Consider the following 21,517-nt stretch of genomic DNA (forward strand, 5'->3'; position numbering starts at 1 on the left):
AAGAAAACGACCCGCGAACACGTCACGCGTCCAAGATCGATCCAGGATTAATGATGCGTGCAACGTATTCTATGGACGTGTGCGGGAGTGCGTGGCGATAGTCCTTTAAGACGATTTCTAAGTCGACTTCCTAGTCGATAGGTGGACGAACGACCTCCGTGACACGGTACAAGACGTTTAGCAAATGCGCGCGCCAAGTCTTTCACCTTTCCTGACACGAGTTCCCCTCGAGGAATTCCTGTCTCTTTTTTCGTCGTAGAATACAGCCGAGGGACTTTCCTGCGGCTTGCATTGTTGTTGAGATATCAAACCTTTCGAGAATTCGTCGATGTTTTTAGATAATTCGAGTTCTCCGTTTCTTCTTCATCTTTCTGTTGATAAAGGAAAGTGCAACTTTTTCTTTTTGGTTTTAAGAGAAGTAGAAATATCGAGGAATGTCCATTTTGCGATACGTCTTGTCTTTATGAGAACTATGACTGAAAGACTGTGTCGAATCAAAGAGTGTCGCCGTGAGACGCCATTAAAGATTTCGTGTATCGATTACGAAACAGGGATAAAAATGACGAATATTTTATTAACCATACCTTGTTCTAGCAACTACATACGGTATAAACTTGGTTTTGTGAACAATACGGTTAAATTTATCGAACGTTTTTCCTTTTCTTCGCTAAGATATTAAAACTTAATTTTCTCGATAGACCTATTTTCTGACCTCTGTACATTTTTCTACGCTGTACGTTGTGTTATAAGAATGAAAAAATAACTTATCGAGAAGCTTTGAGCGGGAAAGAGCGAGACATCGAAGCAACAGGTTAAACGATCTCGAAGTAATCTTTCATTTGTCGGCCGTAATTATGCGTGGAATTATCGTTACGAAGGATCGATTCGGGGAACGTTCTCAATTATCGAGGGCTGCCGGTACGTGGGCAGAAGTCCGTTCAAACGAAACGACCGAGATATGACGTCTCTGTTTAGAACAGCGAAGAACGACGCTATATAATTGCGTGTTTCCGTTCCAGGGTACTGGGGATACCACAGGCAGGGTTCGTGTCAAGCTGGATTGGGCGCTGCCATGTCCAAGGTAAGTTCACGAAAGAAAAAATACTAGACACATAATATTTCACTCGTAGAAAATATATCTTTGAAACGTCACCAACGATTTACACGTAACGTAGATTCCATACACGTGTCGTGGATGCATCGATGAAAGTTCAATTGCAACGTATTTTCATATTCGTTCAAATATATTTGAGTTTTTCGGATAGCAAAACCGTCGACGAGAACCACAACCCCCTGTCATCGCGTCACAGACTCTTCTCGCGAGCCTCGAGATTCCACTGGTCGTCTGCTGCTGCTGCTGCTGCTGCTGCTCCGCCAGAAGCAAGCGTATGCAACTCGAAAAACATTCCCCCGAGAATATCACACAACGGTTTCACAAATCACCGTGCACCGAGTCAGAGCCAAGCCAGATACCAAAGCGAAAGGGTGGAACACGATTGAAGGGGGATTAAAATTCAGTCTTTGAAACTATTGAAGTCAACGAGCGAGCCCAAATACGAGTCTTTCCCTTGGCACGCTCTTTCTCTCTACGATCTCTAACTGTTTAAGTCGCTGGCGTAAACACAGAGGCCCGTTGGATATAAATACGGTAACCCCACGTGTCCTGACGGTTGCCACGTCCCGAAAGAGTTAAGAGGCGACACGAGGGGTCGGCGAGGAGGAACCGAATATGGCCAGGAATGTGAATTCCTGCCTTACGCACCTCCGATCGTGGCCATTCGTATTCGTGGTGCATGGCGAGGGTATAGAAAGCCGGCCTCCGTCTATCTTTTTTTCCTCTTTCTTTCTCTTCCTTCCTATATACGATTGTCTTGTCGAAAGCTCGATTTTCTGGCGCTGGTCGCCAGATCCCCGGAGCCGATCTGCCCAGGACACCACGTAGGCGTCGACCTGTGCCTTTTGTCTCCCCTTACTTCTTCTTTTATCTTTTCTTTTCGTTTCTTCTCACTGGATTTCGCCGGCAGATCGGCGCATCGACTCGTGCGCTCGACACGTTCGTTCGTAGCACCTGCGTCCACGGTGATACCTTGTTCGTGGCCGGTGTCGCGATAAGTATCGCGGGGCCAATAGGTACGAATTCGAAATTGGTATGTCAGCGGTTTATCTCTCGGGGATCCTCGGCCACGAAAAGGGATGAGTCCATGCTGGTGCGGACGTGAAACGTATGAAGAATAAGAAGGCTGCGGGCAACGGAGCAACTCGAATCGCTTTCGGGGATGAGTTAATCCTGCCGCTTGGAAACTCTGCTTTCGAGGAAAACGTGCTTTGGTTTGGTTTTCAGTGTAGGATTACCACATCCGTCGGAATGATGGATTACAGACTTCTTCGTTTTAAACTTACACATTTTTCTTTGTATAGATATATCTATCTTTTCCTCTATAGATATATTACTTTCATCGATCTGACAATTTTTTTGTTACCACGACATCCCCTTGATCGCAGTCGACTAACCAGACGTCTCGAACTAAAAATATCGTCGTAGCTTCGAATTTAAAGATCATCGAAAAACTCTGTATATCGAAAATAGTGATTCACTGCCTTTCACTAACGTCAACCGAGAAACCAACCCCTTCTCGCGTCGTATAATCTCGATCCAAGCCCGATACGTTTCTCCTAACGCGCTTTCTTGTCCCGGGGCCGCGTGACCCAGACTCTGTCGATCTAATCTGCGAAGATGGGAGAGAAGAAAGGCAGGATTTCCGGCGACGGGGTTGGAATCGACGCTGGGAGCGGCGTTATCGGCGCAGCGGGACAGCTTCGATTGCCGGCAAAGAAATAGTGGCACAATTCCCTGGCCACTCAGCCGGCTATCTCACCGTGGATGTATAATTCAGAATTGTTCGGCTATATAGCAGATGTTTAATGCATGCCGCGGTCCGTGCCCGGCTCTAACTTCGCCTCGGCATTCAATGTTAATACCCCACCCCCGCGGTACGAACGGTCAATCGTGCCTCTTACCCACAGTCCGCCAGTCGTGAAACGACGCTGCCGCAATGATTTTAGGCAAATTCGATCCTCTTCCTCGATCCTCCGACCCCTCGTCTCTGCCTCGCTCCGTCTTTATTCGCCGGTTTCGGAGTCGCGCCGCGAATCCAGCAGCTGGTCGCCGCTGACGAATTCTAATGGCGCGTTTAACTTCGAAATCATGACGCGGATTCCTCGCCTTCCCTCCTGCAGCCAAGTTTTAGGCAGCTTCGGAGTGTTTCGCAGGATATTCCAGGTGAATTTTAGAGGATGGCAACGTCGACCTTTCTCCGCTCGAGAGATCGCGATATTCGAGGATCTGGATATTTGCCGATCGAAAGATCAATCTCAGCTTTTGTGCGCGAATTTTACATCGAACTTTTCACGGTTCATTCTCAAACAAGGGATCGTCGAATCGGAAACTTTGGATCAGAAAACGAAAAATCTACGCAATTTGTTTTACGGCTAAATTATCCTCGAAAGAAAGGAACTGTGGTAGAGTCACCGAAATATTAGGCAAATTTTGTTTCTATTTAAAGCAGAAGCTCGTCCATTTTCAATAACGTTTTCCTCTCGAGCTGTTCGGCGTTTGTTCGGTGGTCGTAGTGATCGCTAGAAGGATCCTCGTGCGCACTAAATCTCGAGACCGGTGATTTAGAAGGCTCCCGAACGCCATTCAGTATGCAATCGGCCATCGATCTTCGCGTTAAACCGCCGCTCCTGGTATCTACCTCTGTTGTATCTGGTTCCGCGCGTTATCCCCCGATCTACAGAGGATCTAGTCAAGATCGATCGATATCCGCCCGATACCGATCTATACGACGCGGAACGCGATCATCGATCCTCTTGTTCCACGGACAAACGCGTACCCCCCTCGTTCACTCGCCACGAAAATAACTTCGAGGAGGTCTTTTCGTGAAATCTCAATGTTGCAGTGGTATTCCCAGCTCGAGGAAATCATTTTAGATCCAACTCGATAGAGATTTATCTTTTATACGGTCGATCGTGCTCGATCTTCCGATTCGGGCGGTAGAAAGTGTTGTTTGATCGTCGCTGGCGATCGGCGCGTCGAAATGGTATTTCTAAGCACGTAGAGAGAAAATCGAGAGTAGAATCTTACGTCGGGTGAATTTTTAATTTTACGACTCGTGGGGAAAGGTCTGTTTCGATCCGTTGCACGGAATTCGATCTGTTGTATAAAAATTGGTTGAAAAATAACAGAAATTTATCGGGCGCCCGAATTTAAGTTACAAATTTCTAATTCGAAGTTTCCTTTGAACTTCGTTTAAATAAAACTCAAAAGCATTTCCGTTCCATCGATGGTCCTAAGTAGAATTTAAAATCCATTCGACTCCACCGCCCACGATACTCTCTCCAAAACGTGATGCAACAAAGCTAGTGGAGGCTAAGCTACCCTCTTGTACGTCTTCAACCTCTCGAGCTATTCATTCGCAATATAAACCGAAACGCAACACGTGTCCACTTCAGTTTCACGTTATCGCGCTTGAAAGGGGCTGCTTCCACTTTTGCAATTCAGAAAAACTGCTTTCGACCATACAAACGGTATTTTCGTTTCCTGTATTCGTATTCGATGGCTGGTCGCTTCGTTATTTGTCGTTCTCGTCGAGCATCTAACCGCAGATCTGCAGTTCTTTCCTGGAAGTGAATTCGACGAATCAAGAGGAAAATTAAATACTCGTTACGCAAGACATCGCGACGATCCTCCTTCCCCTAACCCTAACAGACACCAAGAACCCTTGTTCGATGGTCGTTTAAAAAATCGAAACTCAACCCTGTCGTGTATAGCAGCAAGCTATCATAAACGTCTCTCGATTTCTTCAAAAGTCGTTGGAACAACTTATCGACCGCCCCACTACGGTTGCAGAGGCGCACATAAATACGTGGAAACGGTGGCATAAATTTCAGCATGCTCCCATACATATTTGAGCGACCGGTTATATTTCAATCTCGGATGGTCAGTTTCCTCCCCCTCGCGATCGGCGCCAGAATACAACTCGTGCCGGTCGTGTTTCGTGTAGAGAGAGGCAAAGAATACGGCCGCCATTGTCTCGGTTGCAAATTTTTCGCGTGTACAAGCATCGAGGCAACGCTACTCCGTAGGGGGTACATCGTGTCGGTCTCTTTCCCCCTTTCAGCTTCGAGCGTCTGTGCGCCATCGAGCCGCTTCTGTGTTCAGCCGTGTCGTACGAGTTCCCTCGACAAATGCACGTATTTGCTTGGCTACCGGTTCGCTAATACCTTCGCTGTAAAAGCAGCGCACAGGACACGGGGGTTGGAAATTTCGTTCGGGACGGCAATTTTTCTCCGAAGCGTTTGAATTTTTGAAACGCCGGCTACCGCCGTATCTTGTTGTGCCACTGACTCGCACGGATTACTTGGTATTTGCTCGTTGAATTAACGCGTGGTAAAAATTAACGCAACCGTTTGTCCGATGAGACGTTTAGATTAAAAAGGCAGATACCGTATCTCGTAAAACTTCGTAGGGCTTCTGTGTCTCGATTCTTATTGTTCGTACCGCCTGAGACTTCCGGGTGCGAGACTAATCAGGCTATGATTAGTCTTGATCGAGTCGCATAGCTGCGAGGCTACCAGCGCGTCGAGACGAAGCTTCGACTCGATGCTCGTTGGATACGCCAGCTTCGTCTGTTAGCTACGATTCTCATAGCCCGGCGGATGGCGCCGGAACATAAAAGTCACGGTTATTGCACCCGTGCGCAGTGTTGGGCGTGCACGTGACTCGGTGGCACGGTTTGACATTGTTGGTCGACGAGGAGGGCCCATTGTTCGCGTAGCGTGCGAATCGGCCGTACGGGCCGGCTCACAAATAATAACATTTCTGCGGGACGATAAATAAAAGCGGCCCCTAAAGTGCAGCAGCAGGCTGGCGCCACTAGAATGCATACGGTAAGAGAAGAGACCGGCTGTATGCACTCGATGCACTGACGCAACCGAGATGCCCCTCCGATAGCGTCGAGGAGTTTATGTCACAGCTGTGTTTTTTGCTCCGACTGGAAATTAATGGGCCACGATTCTCTCTGGATGATTCGAAGCGTGTTTAGCTGGCAGAAATTTTACTTTCTATAGATTTGATATTAGCCTTGGTTCGGGTCGAGCCAGCCAAAGCAAGGCGCATCTAGATTTCTCGGAGAAACAGCAGCGACCGTAGAAACGCGCGTTATAGACCATAAGAAAGAAGCACCCAATGCAAATGCGGTAAGTCGACTGCATAAACTCGGCGATCCGGCAGAATTACAGCGCGAAGCTTGTCGTTTGTAACGCGACTGTGCTTACGAGTATCGTCCGCGCGGTTTCTAATGGAGCAAAGATTACGTATCGGAAGGCAGTGAAAATGCATTCCTATTATTCTTCCTGGCCTTTACGTTACCTTCTTACTCTACCTATGCGGTACATTCTACCTGTATTTCACCTATTACTATTTTGCGTACAAGCAACCGATTGTAATTCTTATTATTCCAACGTAACCGTTTTGAATCGATACGCTTCTGTATCAGCTTTGTACAAATTTGCTCGTCTCGTTATCGATAAAAATTGTTTAACCCATCCTAGACAGATATAGATCTGTTCCACTGTTCTTCGAATTCGAAAGAAATACAGAAATGAAATTGATTCGTCAACGATCCGAACGATCCATGTGGCATTAAAAATCTTTTCGACAAATCTGTCGACCCTGCTCCATCATCGCTTTATATCGAATTTAAAAATCTGAAAGCGCTCGATTCGCACTTGGACAGGACGACTCGCGTGCACGCTGCACGCGGTTTGTTCGAATCGCGTAACACACGGCGCTCTGGCAAGAGAGAGCCGGATGGGAGGAAAAAGGGCAGACGGCGACACGGCTGCGGCGAGCAGCAATAGAAACGACAGGGGAGTCTCAGGTGGCCATTTAAGGCACGGACATTTCGTTCTGTCACCGTGTTCCGTGTTCACCGTCGACCAGCGTTCGCAAGGAGGCCACCTACGCGCCGCTGCTCGTCCTCCCTTAGCGGCCGCATTGTTTTACAAACGGCCGCCATTTCTCATGATAAGCAGAGTAAAACGAAACTAGACACGGCCCTTTCGCTGCGACTGAGCCGGGCGATCCGCTCGCGGTGCCGTCACATTTTCGCGTTTTAACTTCGTGCCAGAGCTATCGACTGCGTTCCGCGTCGCTAGCGAAACTTTTTGCTCCGTCCTCTTCTTTTGTCGGATTTTCGTCCACCGCCTGGCTTTTTAGTTCCTTCCGGCAGAAGCTCTGACGCTGGAACTCTGGGAAACGAAGATGAATTATGTTCTACCTTGTAATTTATACCGTTGCGTTCCGAAGTTAGATTTTTACGCTGGTAGAAACAACGGAGCTGAAACGTCGATAGTTTGACAGTAAAGGGGTATCGGTGTTTTCTGGGAACATTAAAAAATAGTTTTGTCAGCTATCTTTGACGTACAATGTAAATATTAACTTTTATCCGCAAAATGGCCTTTCAGTTTTTCAATTTCATCCATTTGTTACAAAGCTACGGTCGTTCGAAGTTAGCGATTACCAATTTCTCGCTCTCTTCGCTCGATACTTCAACTTCTTTTTTTTTTACAACTTTCTCGTCATATTGCCGATAAGAAAGCATGCTTTTGTAATTTCGTGGAACCTACGGAACGATGTCCCGTAGATATTTCTGGTGTCCGCGGTTCGCAAAAATCGGCCATCTTCTACCATTCTACTTCGACGCAACGAAAACGAACTGTAGATCTGATAAAGAAAGCTAGAAACGCAGGAACAGGTTTCGATAATTCGTATATAATTCACAGAGCTTAAAAACAGGCATATTCTCTTAAGTTTTCCAATGCCAATTTCCACCACTCGAGCGTCTCGGAAATATTCAACGGCTGCCCAATCTATGTATCGCACGTGGTCTAACAAATGTCGCCGTCGCGTTCAACAACCGCTCGCTTGAACTCTGACACCGTCTTTCCCCCTCGCTCGTTCGCGTCTTCGCCTAATCTTCTTCTCTCTGGTATTTCCGTACTTCTCGTTCTTCGTTCGATCTTCTTACGATCCTCGCGTTTCCTTCACCGTGAAACGTTCCGTGCGCGCGTGGGCGTACGACTGCATCGGCGCGTAGGTGCATCCCAAGAGAGTACACCGACATTGTCCCGCGATTAACACTTTGATCCCGGCGATACTTAAGCGGAATCGTGGGTTTGCTTTTCGCGCGAAGGTCAGTGCAGGGGGACGCTATTTATGAAAACTAGCAGCCAGAAGACACGTAGAATTTGTGATGGGAAAAAGTCCAGGAAGCATATGTTCGTAGTTTTAAGAGTCGCGTAATCGCACGGCTATGAGCATTTACTATAGTCACGTTCCGAGAATTCATGGTTACATTATGCTCATGATCATCCGCAAATCGTTCCTGGCTGTTTCGTAATAATTGTAGTCGTTTCGTGCGTTCAATTTGCAGCAATTATAGCGACTCCTAGGGGGTCACCCTATTATAGTCATTGTACCATCTTTATAGTCACTTTGTAACCATTACACTCGTAGTATACCATTTGCATTCCTCGATACAAGCCTGACGTAATTTATGTTCGATTCCGCTTTGACTCGAACCTAATCCAAGAACTCAAACTCAATGCAAAGTACGATCTCGAGAAAAAGAAGTCCGTTGTCATCTCCGATGCTATTCGTATCGTTCGATATCACCGTCAACCGTGAATTTGCATTTAGTCTCTATCGATCATTCTGTTACGGAACGTTGATTAATATGTATGCGGGACATAATCTCTACTACTGTTGCATCGCCGTTAGATAAGGCCGTGCAACACGTACCGTTACGTCGTGTAAAACGTAAAGGCATCGCGTGGCAGGAAGTCGACTTCGCTGGCTTTCGACTTCGGTAAATACGCCGCTGACGAGACCTTCTTCCATCGTTAGCCGCGTAATGGAATATTAAGTTCTAATAACGCGGACGATCGTCCGATCATACGCGATAAATGGAATTAATTGGAACGATTGCATTTCATCTCTCTATTAATGCTACTAAACGGGCAATTAGCGAATTAACGGCGGTGCTTTGTGCGTTGAGAAAAATTGCGTTTATAAAAATTAGCGGAACTATTCGCCACGGTATATCGACGATTCCTAATTTTTCTCTAAAATTTCATAGACTTAGAACGACGGAGCATCGATTTGTTAGGAGTTTTGTCGGCTCGTTTTTCCTTAGCTGGCTATACCTTCTTCTTTCGTTTCTTCGATACGAATTGAAGGAGCTGTTGTAATAAGAAGACGGTTCTGTTTCTTCGATCATTTGAACCCATCAAAATGAAATTATTTCTTTAAACAAATTCATAGTCGACCGATACTCGTAACGACAAAGCTGTGCGCTTTTAGATATAAAACCTATACCTTCCTTGCTCTTCCAGATGGATACGATTTAAATATCGCAACTGTCTGCTTGGTGTTGCAAGCCGTTCGATCTCAACTTTGACATTCTTTCTATACCGTACGAACCTCTTGTGAATTCCATATTTTTTTTCACGGCCTGGCAGTCGCGTCGCAGCAAGTAGTATAACTTCGTACGCGTCAGACGAGTAAAAGCGTGAAAGTTTGTCTGCGGCCGCCGCATGGGAACGACCGATAGGAAGGTTCGGCCGCGATACAGAGGTATGTCGATGATTTCGAGTGGCACTCGAGTAATTCATGCGCCGATTAAGTGCACGGTCGAGCATCGGAGGAGAGAAGCGTGTGTGAACGTGGCTGAAGAGCGTTGTTTTATCACCGGCTGCCAAATGTTGCGACACGTTCTCCAGTTACGTTACATGCTTCGCAATTTATTGACTTTTAATCGAACCGCTCATCTCGTCTATATTTGTCTTCGGCTTTCCGCGGAGTCCGAGCTACTGTAACGAGTACGGGGTCGTACGTAAATATCGGTAGGCTTGCGTAACGTATCACGCGTTCCAAAGATGCTACATTTAGATCGAAAAACACGTACGCGTAGAATGCCGAGTAATCGACTTTTAATCGTAATCGATTAAAAGTTGGCGGATGATACGATCGGTTTAATCGATCGTCGAGTTTCTGTCGCAAATCTTCGAAGCTCGTGTTGAAAAAGTTGATTGGCGATAACGTGGAATATCGCCAGCTTTGTGTAAAGCGAAGTACGACCAAATTTCGTTCTACATTTTCGACTTAGTTTAGCAGCTTAACGCTGGTCCCTAAACGTTCGAACCTAAACGTTCTCGATCCTCGCTTCGTAAATTGTAAGCACGTTCTTGCGATTTCTTCAACGACCGAAGAAACGGTTCTCGCTGCTCTTGCCAGTTACCGGGGATTTCACAGTGGCTGTTGCTTGATTTTTCCGCAAACGGGCGTCGCGATGGTCGCGAACGCTGGATCGCGAAGGCCACGATCCGCGAAACCGATTTAACATGCGTGACGCGCAACGCGCCGCATAGACACGCGACTAGCATACGTACGAGTCGCTGATTTATCGCGTCTCGGGCTCGTGCGCGCGAGCCACGTCCCTTATCTACACCATTATCTTCTCGATTGAAGAAAAGTTGAACTTTCGTGGGTGCGTCCGTTTCCTGGTTACAGCGCCCGTGGCTGGGAAAAATCGCGAGCCGGTGATCGCGCTCGTTGTTGCTCGTGAGTGTTCCACGCGCGTCTTGTATACGGAAATTATACGAACATCGTCGTCTCGATCGCACGTGCAATCCACTAAAAAAGGAGAAGAATTTATCAACTTACTCTGTTAGCGACTGTGATCGCGTCGCAGCACAAGCCCTCGAGTGAAAATGAAATACCTCGATGCAGACTTCGTTCCTTTCCATTACCATCCTACTGCGTTGCCATTAAATTAAAAACAAGATCGAAATCTCGAACGAGCGTAACTTTTGAATGCAATGTGACGTTTAAATAAAAAATCTATCGGATGCACGATGCTTCTGATACGTAAAGAGGTATCGTCTAACACACTGGTGAAAGTAATCCCAAGAATTCTATTAAGTATTCGGGAAAAGAAGGAATGAGTTCGTCCGATAAAAAATAAGTACATCGTAAAACGTTTCCCGTGGTTAGTTATTCGACGTCGATTAATTTCTCTAATGGAGTGCCTTTCTATTCGTTTCAGAACGGTGAGAGGCTGTTCATCGGAGCGCCAGGAAGTTGGTACTGGCAAGGTAAGGTTCTTTCGTGGTACACCGCTTCCACGGCTCGATTTAGGTCGACAATTTCACAATCGATACCACCTTGAGACACCGACATCTTGTTCGACTTGTACATACGCGTATCGATCCTATTTTCATTTCCATTTAATTGGGATATTCGAAGAAGCTGGAAACACAGGACGATTCGCGATAGAAATTGTTACCGTTTCTTCTAATATCTAATTTCAGACCGTTTGAAAGTCTCGATTTCTTTCAGTACGAGACAACTCGAGCAACTCGAGTCGTTTGTTACGAATTTTCATAAAAAATAAAATTACAAAGATTCGTTGAATCTCGACTTTCGAAAGTTTCCAAGGCTTACGGAGAATCTCAACGATCGATGGAATTTAAATTGCACGTATTGTAAAAATGGAAACATTATTCGAATCAAGGAATTCCCCGGACCTCCCTAAACCAATTGGGCTTCTAAAAAATACTCGGCAGAATTGCGGTCGGCAAAATTAAATCCCCATTTACACCCACTAATTGGACGGTGAACGGTCACTGGGCCGCTAATAAAAAAGAGAAACAAGTCGGAGCTCGAGCTTTCATAACGCCTGGGCGACGGAACTGCAACACGTAATACATCGCGACCACACGTGCTCAGTGGGTCTTTGAAGTGATTTAGAAGGCTTTCGTTGAACGATTCCAGGTCAGATATACTCGATCAGCACCGCATTGAGATTGGAGTTCTTAGCGACGATGTTTGTCATCCCCGAAGCAGATGCATCAGGTATCGCGTACTTGCAGGCGCCCCTAATCAAACGAAAGATAAACAAATGTGTCGTTTAAAACCAGCCCCCTGTTTTCAACACCTCTAATCTGCCGCCATGTTTTCTTAACGACGGCGTTCATTAACAAACGTTGCTTCATGCTCCGCGAAACGTGATCTTTTCGTATTGAGTTTTTTTTGAAACTTCACAGCGTGCAGCGTTCAAGGAAGTACGGTATTCCGATCGAATATCTCTGTTGTTTCCAAAAGATACGACGTTATTTCGAGAGCGGAGCTGTTTTCCTTTTATCTTCGTCTCGACGTAACGTCGTAGCGTGGTAACGTTGCTAATTATATCGAGTTCTGAGAATTTACGCAGGGGAATATTTCGTTTAACGATAAATAATTACCGTTTCGCTTAATCGCAAATTCAACTTTTATTTCCTACTTCTTGATACTCGCGGACGTATTCTTCTCTTGAAAAGCAAACCAGAGATATTTATCGGCACTCCCCTGGACGTTTCATTCTGCGTATCGCGAATATCGATCCCCGCATCGACGGTGTTCGCGATAAATTCGAAACGATGAGATTATTTGCCACGCGATCGCGGCATTCGTTTGCTTGGCCCCCAAATAATCAATTTCCAATAATTCCATATTCATCTGGCTTCCACTCATGCGGATTTACCGCGATTAACCCGACGCCTGTGATTAATAACGATTCGAACGAACTCGTGTTGAACTGTCACGCTCAAGAGTATCGTAAATGCAAAAAATAAAGAGAAAAGAAAAAAAAAGAATAAAAAAGGGAAAGAAAAGAAAGAGAGGGAGCAAAGAGCATCCTTTGTTCCGTACATTAGTTTGCAATTAACGTAGAGTATAATCTTGTATGCTTGACAGTTTGAGGCTTGTGACGCCTCTGACGCTCCTCCCCCTCAGTGATTAATATCCGATTGATGATTAATGCACCGTATGCTATGATTACTTATTAATTACTGCCAGGTGAGACGAGGGTGGCAGTGTTTAACTGGTGCAGGCCCGCTTCCTTCGCAGCTTCGCGTTGCAGCCAGAGAATAATAATACGAAGCCAGTCTGTAGTAACAATAATAATTTCTAATTAGACTCGAAAGAGTCTCCTTGGTTGTTGACGTTTAGTCGCAGTTGCATAGTAGTGGCGACCATCGGAATAATATCAGCGTCGTCGATAGAGCTGCGCTTAGAAGCTGGATTAATCACAAAAGCGCCGCTTTACGAGCGTGTATCGTTACCAACGTTTTTTGACTACGATTTTCCGACTTTATTCCAATTTCAAGTGGCTATCCAAATGCAATAGGACGTAGCTTTAAATCGCGCAGCTTAGTATCGTAAACAACGAACGTAGAATATATCGTAAGATGCGAAATATCTGTATTTTAAATTGAAACGCGTACAAAGTCGAGAAGTAACGTTCCTATCGGTTCGCTAAATTTTCTTCATCGTTTAAATTTGGTCTAGTCGGATCAATTATACGACCGAGTAATCGATACTTTGTATTATAGCCGTACTTGCGATCAGATATTTCTTCTGACATCGCACGTTGCTAGTTTCTTGTTAATATTCTCGCGGATATTTCCCATGTTACGATCGACCATTCTATATCGATCCAAGTTTCTCACAGATATTAAATTCCTATTTCGTGTGAGTGCGCGTTCCGCTGGATCGTAGTCAGAAAGCAAATACGTTTGGGAAAGTATGTGTCTGAAATCGTAGGTACAACTTGGTGATTGACTGCATCGATTGCTTTACAGGCCAAGCGTTTTCACAGCCGTTGAACAGCCGCGCGAGAATAATGTTCACGAAGGAAGGGCCAGCCACCGAGGACGATAGCTACATGGGTTACTCTGTCACGACCGGCGATTTTATTGGAAACGGTGACAGCGGCACCGCCGTCGGCGTACCTCGTGGCTCCGATCTCCTCGGCAAAGTATGCTCATGAAATATTAACGCGGTAATTCGAAAGAAAAGAAGTCGCGGCATCGGAAATTAATTCTCTCTCGTAGAGAAAGTAACCTACCGAGAGAGATCGTTCGTTCGCCTGTTTCTTCGCGGAAACCGTACGAATTCGGACGATTGAGATTTGTTAGAAACGATTCTTTATCAAATCGTCGCATCGAGAAACAAGTTAACGAGGAAATTCGATCGGTCAAGATAGAAGCGAGATATCGTTCGACCATCGTAAAACATCAGGCTTCGTATGAAATTAACGAAAAATCTTCGATCATAGGTCATTATCTTTACCTCGAACATGACGAATCATCGCAACATCACCGGAGAGCAAATGGGAGCTTACTTCGGTTACGCCGTTGCTTCTGGCGACATCGATGGCGATGGACTAGACGATCTTATAGTTGGTGCGCCTATGTACACGGTGCCAGATAACCCGGAAATGACCATCGAGACCGGAAGGGTGTACGTGATCTATCAAGGCGTTGGAGCTGAAAAATTCCGCAAAGTTGACTCTAGGTACCGTCTCGTCTCGTTCTTGTTGCACGCGCGTTATCAGTCAAAAGTTCGACGATATTCCAGAAGCGTCGATCACGATTTTCAATTTTTACGCGTGATATTCCTTTCGTTTATAATTCCATTAGCGGATACTTTACTTACCAGGTGACCGAGCCAAGCCATACTGATAAACAGTTCTTCCCAAAGAACGTAGGCAATTGTCCGATTTAAAGTTACTATCGTAGAAAAGAGAACACTCGTGTCTGTCGCGATTGAATTTCGTTGCCACACGAACGAATCGTCGTTATGCGTGGCTGAAACTAGTTGCAAGGAAGATCCTGAGGATCAGCCAGAACTCGAGAACACGCGGATCGTTGAACTCCCGCGATAATTGCTTATCGTTATCCAGGGACGGAGAGAGCAACCGCGGACGATTCGGCTTGTCACTGGCCTCTCTGGGGGACATCGACCGTGACGGTTATGGTGACTTCGTGGTGGGTGCTCCTTACGGTGGTTTACGTGGTCACGGTGCCGTGTACATCTATCACGGTTCGTCAACCGGCGTTCTCGAAAAGTATTCCCAGGTGATCTACGCTGAAAACCTCGATGTACCCGTGAGCACGTTTGGATTTTCCGTGTCTGGTGGCCTCGATCTCGATGGAAATCGTTATCCAGATTTGGTGGTCGGTGCTTACGAATCTGCCACCGCTGTATTCTTCAGATCCAGGCCAGTCATCAAGATGGATTCGTACGTGTCCTTCGATCTGGAGTCGAAGTTGATCTCTCTGGACGATAGAAATTGTACTCTATCGGACGGCAGCAGAGTCACTTGCCTTCCTCTGAGAGCTTGTTTCAAATATAGCGGAGAAGGTGTTTTCTCGAGGCATAATTTCAATATTCAGTACGCCCTGGACGTGAAGAAGACAAAGAGTCCGAGATTGTTCTTCTTGGAGCTGGAGGGAAGGAACACGATGAATCGAACGATCATGGTCGATCGCGAACGACAGTTCTGTCGCACCGTTCAGGTTCGTCTAAATCATTTCACTTGCTTTTCGGCGAACAACTTTTATCAATTAATCGGAGAACTTGATTGGAAATTTTCAAGTTCCGCTACCAAAAACTCTCAAGTATCATTTAATCAAAAAGAAGTAAACGTAGAGACAAAATTCTATTTGTTGCATTTTTAGTCATGATTGTCCGAAACTTTGACTCGTCAGATCTAATTAACCAGAATCCCTTGCACCATCTATAGGTATACGTGACACCGAACATTCGCGACAAGCTTACATCCCTGGACGCCGAGATGCGGATGAGTCTCGACGAGGAACGCTACGAAGACACTCGACCGAGAGACCCTAGACTCTCGTTGCGTCCCGTTCTGGGCTCCACGACATCCAGGAAGGACTCTCTGTCTATCAGAAAGAACTGCGGCTCCGACAACGTGTGTATCCCAGATCTGCAGATGAACGTGACATCGAACGTGCAGAAGTACCTGCTAGGCTCCGGCAAACGGCTGCAGTTAGACGTGTTGGTGCAGAACATGGGAGAGGACGCTTTCGAGTCGACGTACAACTTGAAACTACCCGCTGGTATCGATTACATCAAAGTGGAGAAGATCGAGACTATGGGGGTGCCTGTTCAATGTTCGGCGCCCAAACAATCGAATAACAATACTCTTCGTTGCGATATTGGCAATCCATTGCAGAAGAACGGATTAGTTAAATTCAGAGTGTTGTTGCAACCTGTCACGTCGCATGGAATGAAGCCGATTTACGAGTTCGAAATGGACGTGAACACCACCAATCCTGAGAATCCGTACACGACCGACGATAATACGTATACCTTGAGATTGCCAATTTGGATCGAGACCGATCTACGAATAGACGGTGAAAGTAAACCGAAAGATCTGTATTACAATCCGGATAATTATACCAGCGAGATAAATGTTACTACGGAGGCAGAGTTTGGACCAGCTATGACGCACAATTATACTATTCGGAACCAGGGTCCGTCGGACGTTATCGAAGCAGAGGCTTTTCTTATTTGGCCTGCTCAAACCTTGGCCGGAGACACGTTGCTGTATTTGTTGGAGCAGCCGGAAACTTCTGGACCCATCGCCTGTGAACCTGCCAATGCAAATTATCTCAGTCTGAAGGTATGTTTCGAGACTTATTATATTTTTATTACAACGCTTTGACAGCCTTACTGCCAATCGCCGACACTTTCACTCAGTCCGTTATCGTATAATTATGATACATTTTTTAAGAAAATCGCATTCAATCCATTGTATCGTACACTTGAGCTTTGTACGAATATGTGTATTCATTTCTTGATCGTCCCATACACTTACACAAGTCGAGATTACAATTCTTTTCTGACCAATCGCTTTCACCGAGTCGTTAGACTCACAAATTGCCGGCCTTTTCGATGCATTTGTAAATCGTTTCGCTTCGATGGAACGCTATCGGATACAGGAATCGTTTGGCTCGCGCGTAAGTGTCGATTAAATTAAAAAGAAAAAGCCGAAGGCAGGTTAAGCGATGGAAGAAGCGATCTTTGCGAAAATAACTTCTCGTCTCGAAATAGAGAACGTTCCCTTAAATCGACCGAACGAATGATAACATTCAGATGAAAAGTAATACATTCGTATGCTAATTACAGCTGGACCAACGCAGAAGTATGTACTGGCATCATCCAGATCCATCGGGAGTGATCCTGGACGAGTCGCAATCAGGCAGAACTATTAACGTGCAACGAGGCTTCGACATGGACAAAAGTAAACTGTCCCAGAAAGAAGAGTCCGAGATCAACACCGGAGACAGTTCCAACATCCAGAAATCTCGTCATTCCTCCTCGTCTTCGTCTAAAGCGATCACCAGCGAAACAAGAAGGTTCCAATTATCCGACACTGGGAGCAAGCCGGACGTCCTGATCACCACCTACACTCAAAACAATTCAGGGACCAGCTCTATAAATACGGCAGACTTAGCCGCTGGCAACAGAGGCGTGATTTTTCACACGGAGTCTGGCGGTTACGGAGAGACGGCTACGTTGGGCGGTGGTTTCCGGCCCAGTGACGGTAACAGTCTAGGTGCAAGAGTACCAGACTTCGAAGGAGGCCATGGATCGTACGTGAACCATTCGGAAACCTTCGTAAACCGCTGGGGCGAGACCAGCGTTTCTGGAGGTCGCTCGTCTTCGTCGGATAGATACGGCTCTAACGTAAACGAGAACGATGAAAGCTACCAGGAGCTATTAAGACAACGACAGGCGCAACGCGAACGCGAGGAGGAGGCTCGATTGGAACGTCAGAGAAAAAAGGAACAACACATGGCTGCGCAAAGACAACGAGAGGAGCAAGAACGTTTGTATTATCAGAGAAGACAGGAAGAAGAACGCAGAAGGGCGGACGAGGAGATGAGGAAGAGACAGGAGGAGGAACGAAGACAACAGCAAGAAGAAGAGATACGAAGGCAACAAGAGGAACAACGAAGAAGAATAGAGGAAGAGGAATATAGGCTGGAGCAGGAGAAACGTTACGGCAGTTCCTCCGAACATCGTGGAGTTCAGAGTGGTTTCATCAGCGGTGATCGAGAAGAAACTGTACGAGGAGGTGAATTCGGATTCCAACTACGTAACGTCAGCTCCACGCAGGACCTGGCACGACTCTTTGGATCCTTATCGAAGTCAGCGACTGGTTACGAATTGTTCAACAGACAGGGCAAACAATATGTTCAGTTTATGGGAAGATTCCGAAATTCTGCCGACAGAAGGGAGTATATAGAGTTCCAAGATGGATCTACGTTCCCTCTTCAGGACCGTTACGGAGGAGAGAGTTACGTTTCTGGATCTACGGAGACCAGAGACGGTAGATTCTTGAAGATAGAGGGTGAACTTCTGGTCGATTCGAGCGGAAAAGGGTTCATCGTGCTCAAAGATGGTCGCAGATTCCCTCTGCAGGGCTCGTTTACCTACACCGAGGAAAGAACCTATACGTTGGATCCATATAGTTACCAGGGAGGTAGAACCGGCAGCGAATACGAAACGAAGGGTTACAGTAAATCCTGGAACGAGGAATCTAGCCAAGCTGCTGGCATAGGAAGCGACTACGAGTCCAAGTATACCAGCACGCACGAGGAAAGAAGAACAGAAGACAGAAGAGTAACTAGCAGAGTCTACGGAAGAGAGAACCGCGATACTCCCGAGGAACGTTTATCGACTAAGATTCCAAATTCCAACGATGGTTCTAGATTCAGGCGAGAAAGCGATATGGTTAATGTGAGGGAATTTAAAAAATTCGAGAAGCTCCATAGAATACCTAGGGATCTTGAAAACGACCCTTTAATGCCAGAAGCAGAATTCGACGAGGAAGATTACGAGAGCGATCTAAGAAAGCAGGAACCGGTTAGTCTTTGCAAGACAGCCAAATGCGTGATGCTGAGATGCGTTTTGGGTCCACTGAAGAAGGACCAGGAAGTTTGGATCGGTGCTAGGTACAGAGTGGACGCGAGGACGCTGAAGAAGGTCGCTCTGCAGGAAAAAGTCAGGGTTTCGACTCGATTGGAGGCACAAGTCACCAAGCAACCGTTCATAGGCGCACCTGCCGAACAGGTGATCAAGAGCCACGAAATTAAGACGAACGTCGAGCCAAGCATAACACCATCTGCGCCGGATGTTATTCCGCTCTGGGTCGTGGTACTCTCTGCCTGCGCTGGAACGATCATCCTATTACTGCTTATTTTCCTGCTGCACAAGGTTTGTTTATGCAAATTAAGCGGTACGAGTTTGCGTAAGACGATGTACGATGATATCAAGGCTTGTTTGTTGAAAGTATCTATCGAGTGTTGTAATCTCTCTAAACTTTTCTTATCCTTCTAGAAACATTTACATTCTGTTCTCGTTTTTGCTGAAAATCTTTCATTAGAAAAATCGAGGAATCTCGAGGAATATTCGTTGAGAATGTTGTTGATATTACACAAGTACATCTTCCGTAAAGCCTTAAAACCGAATAAGGTAAAGAACTGAAACGATTTTACAAAATACCTTTTTATTTCTTCGACAGTGCGGGTTCTTCAAGAGGAATAGACCGTCAGATGCACCAGAGAGGCAACCATTGAACAGGAACGGCCACTTCCAGCAGGGTGACGACCACTGAGAAAAAGGGCCAAGTATCCATCGATGGAATTCATTTCAAATCTCGAAAGTCGAACTGAACGAACGAGCCATGAAGGGCCTTTTAATCCTCGAATCTCGCGAACGAACAAATTTACGCACTGCCTGGATCACGGCTCGTCCTAACTGTAATACAGTCCCGTGTCAAGCAGCACTGTGACTAATATTACGATTATTGTAATTAACAAAATCGCGAGTGCCTTTATCTCCAGCCCCCGAACGAGGAAACTGCTCGAGCACTTTTACTTACATCGAATTACGAACGAATAAGCGATGTAGAAAAGGTTCTGGGGTTAATCTGCGATTATTTTCTACTGCCACTGAATACTCCTTCCAGCTCCTGCAGCTCGATCATGCAAGTTTCTAGTCAGGAGACGTTTTTCTTGTTCATTTAATTATTATAATTATTATTATTATTATTATGTCATTTTTTAATTACCTGTAATTTACTTAAGCCACATGCTCGTCGATGATTACGAGCGAATACGAAGATCGATCGAACTGCCTCGATGACGTGGAGGTCGAAGTGGCCTGCAGATACACCTTGCAATTTATGGAAAATAGATTGCACTTTTTCACTCCGTGTAGAATTTATCGTAATCTTTCCTTTTTTTTTTAAAGGAAACGTCCGCTATGGAGAATTCTGAAAAAATAAGATCAAAGGGTGAACGAGTTTTTTATTTTATCGGTCTTGTACAAACGCTGATTATATTCCGGGGCTTGAGCAATTGCAAAATAGTTGAGATTACCAAGAGAAGAATGTCTAGTTCTGTGTTGTAAATATACTATAGTATATCTATTCTGGCTTACCTGGTGGAATATTCAGAATAATAATTTATTAATTCTATTTTCCATTAGAAGAACGTTTAATCGGCTCGAATGCTTCGATTCACGTCGATAGAGATCTCATTCGTCGCCGACATCGGCAGTCGATTTTATATTTGTTCTCCTTTTTAAAACAAGCTCGAGAACGGGAGTTTTCGATTATTTATTATAATTTCTACATTATTATATGTATATGTAACGTATGATAGAGCGTCGTAACGTGAAACCGGGGCTTGCCCTGACTGTATGTGTGTACAATCTTGTAAATTATTAACTGTATTACTAAAAACCGTTCAGAAAGTAACTAGCTAACACAAATTAATAACTGTGTAGAGAGCGAACAAATTCCTGAATAAGCGGGAAAGTAGAAACTGACTTGTACATACAGAGTTAAGGTGTAATATTAAAAGAAAAAAAAATTATATATATATTAATTAATAATATTATTAATATTAAAGATGGTATTTTATTTTTAAATGTGGGTGAAAAATCACCTCTGACAAAATTACTTTATCAATTCTAAGAAATCTAGAATTTTTTAAGGAGAATAATTTTGAAAATATATGTCATGAAAATGGAGAATTAATTAATTTTTCATTGAGACCAACTAGTAATATCGATGGCATGATCCCCCTTTATTTCAGACCTATTTCCTTTTAAATAAATAAATAAATTCGTACCCTTGTATCAGGAGATTCGTCAGAATATGATCGGAAACAATTAATTTTTCATATAATCATTTATTAGAAAAATCACAATGACGTAACAGCAGTAGACATAAAACAAATGCATGATTAGCATGAATATCATACTCTCACTGTTGTTTCTACGATAGTTGTATGGATCGTTTTTTGTTAGACCTGCATTAATTTGTAAAGTTACGTCGCGCATAAATGATAAGAAAATTGTTCCAGATATAAAAAAATATATCTTTCGATAATCTTGATTTATTTGATAGATTTTGACAATGTTTCTACTCTCTCACTCTCTCACACATACACACACTCTTTCTCTTATTTTCACTTTTCATTGTCTTTGATAAAATTTATACAAAAATAATCTTATGAGTACAATCATTTTGTA

The 21,517-nt window shown here is 44.9% G+C and overlaps 1 protein-coding gene across 6 annotated transcripts in view; it reads left to right on the plus strand.

Annotated features, from left to right (window-relative positions):
* Positions 1-21,380, plus strand: part of LOC117216549 (integrin alpha-PS2) — a 75,326-nt gene extending 53,946 nt beyond the window's left edge. For 2 of the 6 annotated variants that reach the window (XM_033463315.1, XM_033463319.1), the window contains 9 exons: positions 1,020-1,081; positions 11,169-11,217; positions 11,897-11,977; positions 13,744-13,919; positions 14,220-14,458; positions 14,847-15,462; positions 15,690-16,592; positions 17,099-19,192; positions 19,500-21,380. In XM_033463315.1, coding sequence (XP_033319206.1) covers positions 1,020-1,081; positions 11,169-11,217; positions 11,897-11,977; positions 13,744-13,919; positions 14,220-14,458; positions 14,847-15,462; positions 15,690-16,592; positions 17,099-19,192; positions 19,500-19,592 — 4,313 coding nt within the window. In that variant the 3' untranslated portion in view covers positions 19,593-21,380. Of the gene's footprint in view, positions 1-802; positions 919-1,019; positions 1,082-11,168; positions 11,218-11,896; positions 11,978-13,743; positions 13,920-14,219; positions 14,459-14,846; positions 15,463-15,689; positions 16,593-17,098; positions 19,193-19,499 lie in introns of those variants that run through there. The other 4 variants (XM_033463316.1, XM_033463320.1, XM_033463317.1 and 1 more) reach the window with 3 other exon arrangements.
* Positions 21,381-21,517: the final 137 nt, after the last annotated feature.

The sequence above is a fragment of the Bombus bifarius genome, unplaced genomic scaffold (genome assembly GCF_011952205.1).
Source record: "Bombus bifarius isolate JDL3187 unplaced genomic scaffold, Bbif_JDL3187 scf7180000010271, whole genome shotgun sequence".
NCBI lineage: Eukaryota > Metazoa > Arthropoda > Insecta > Hymenoptera > Apidae > Bombus > Bombus bifarius.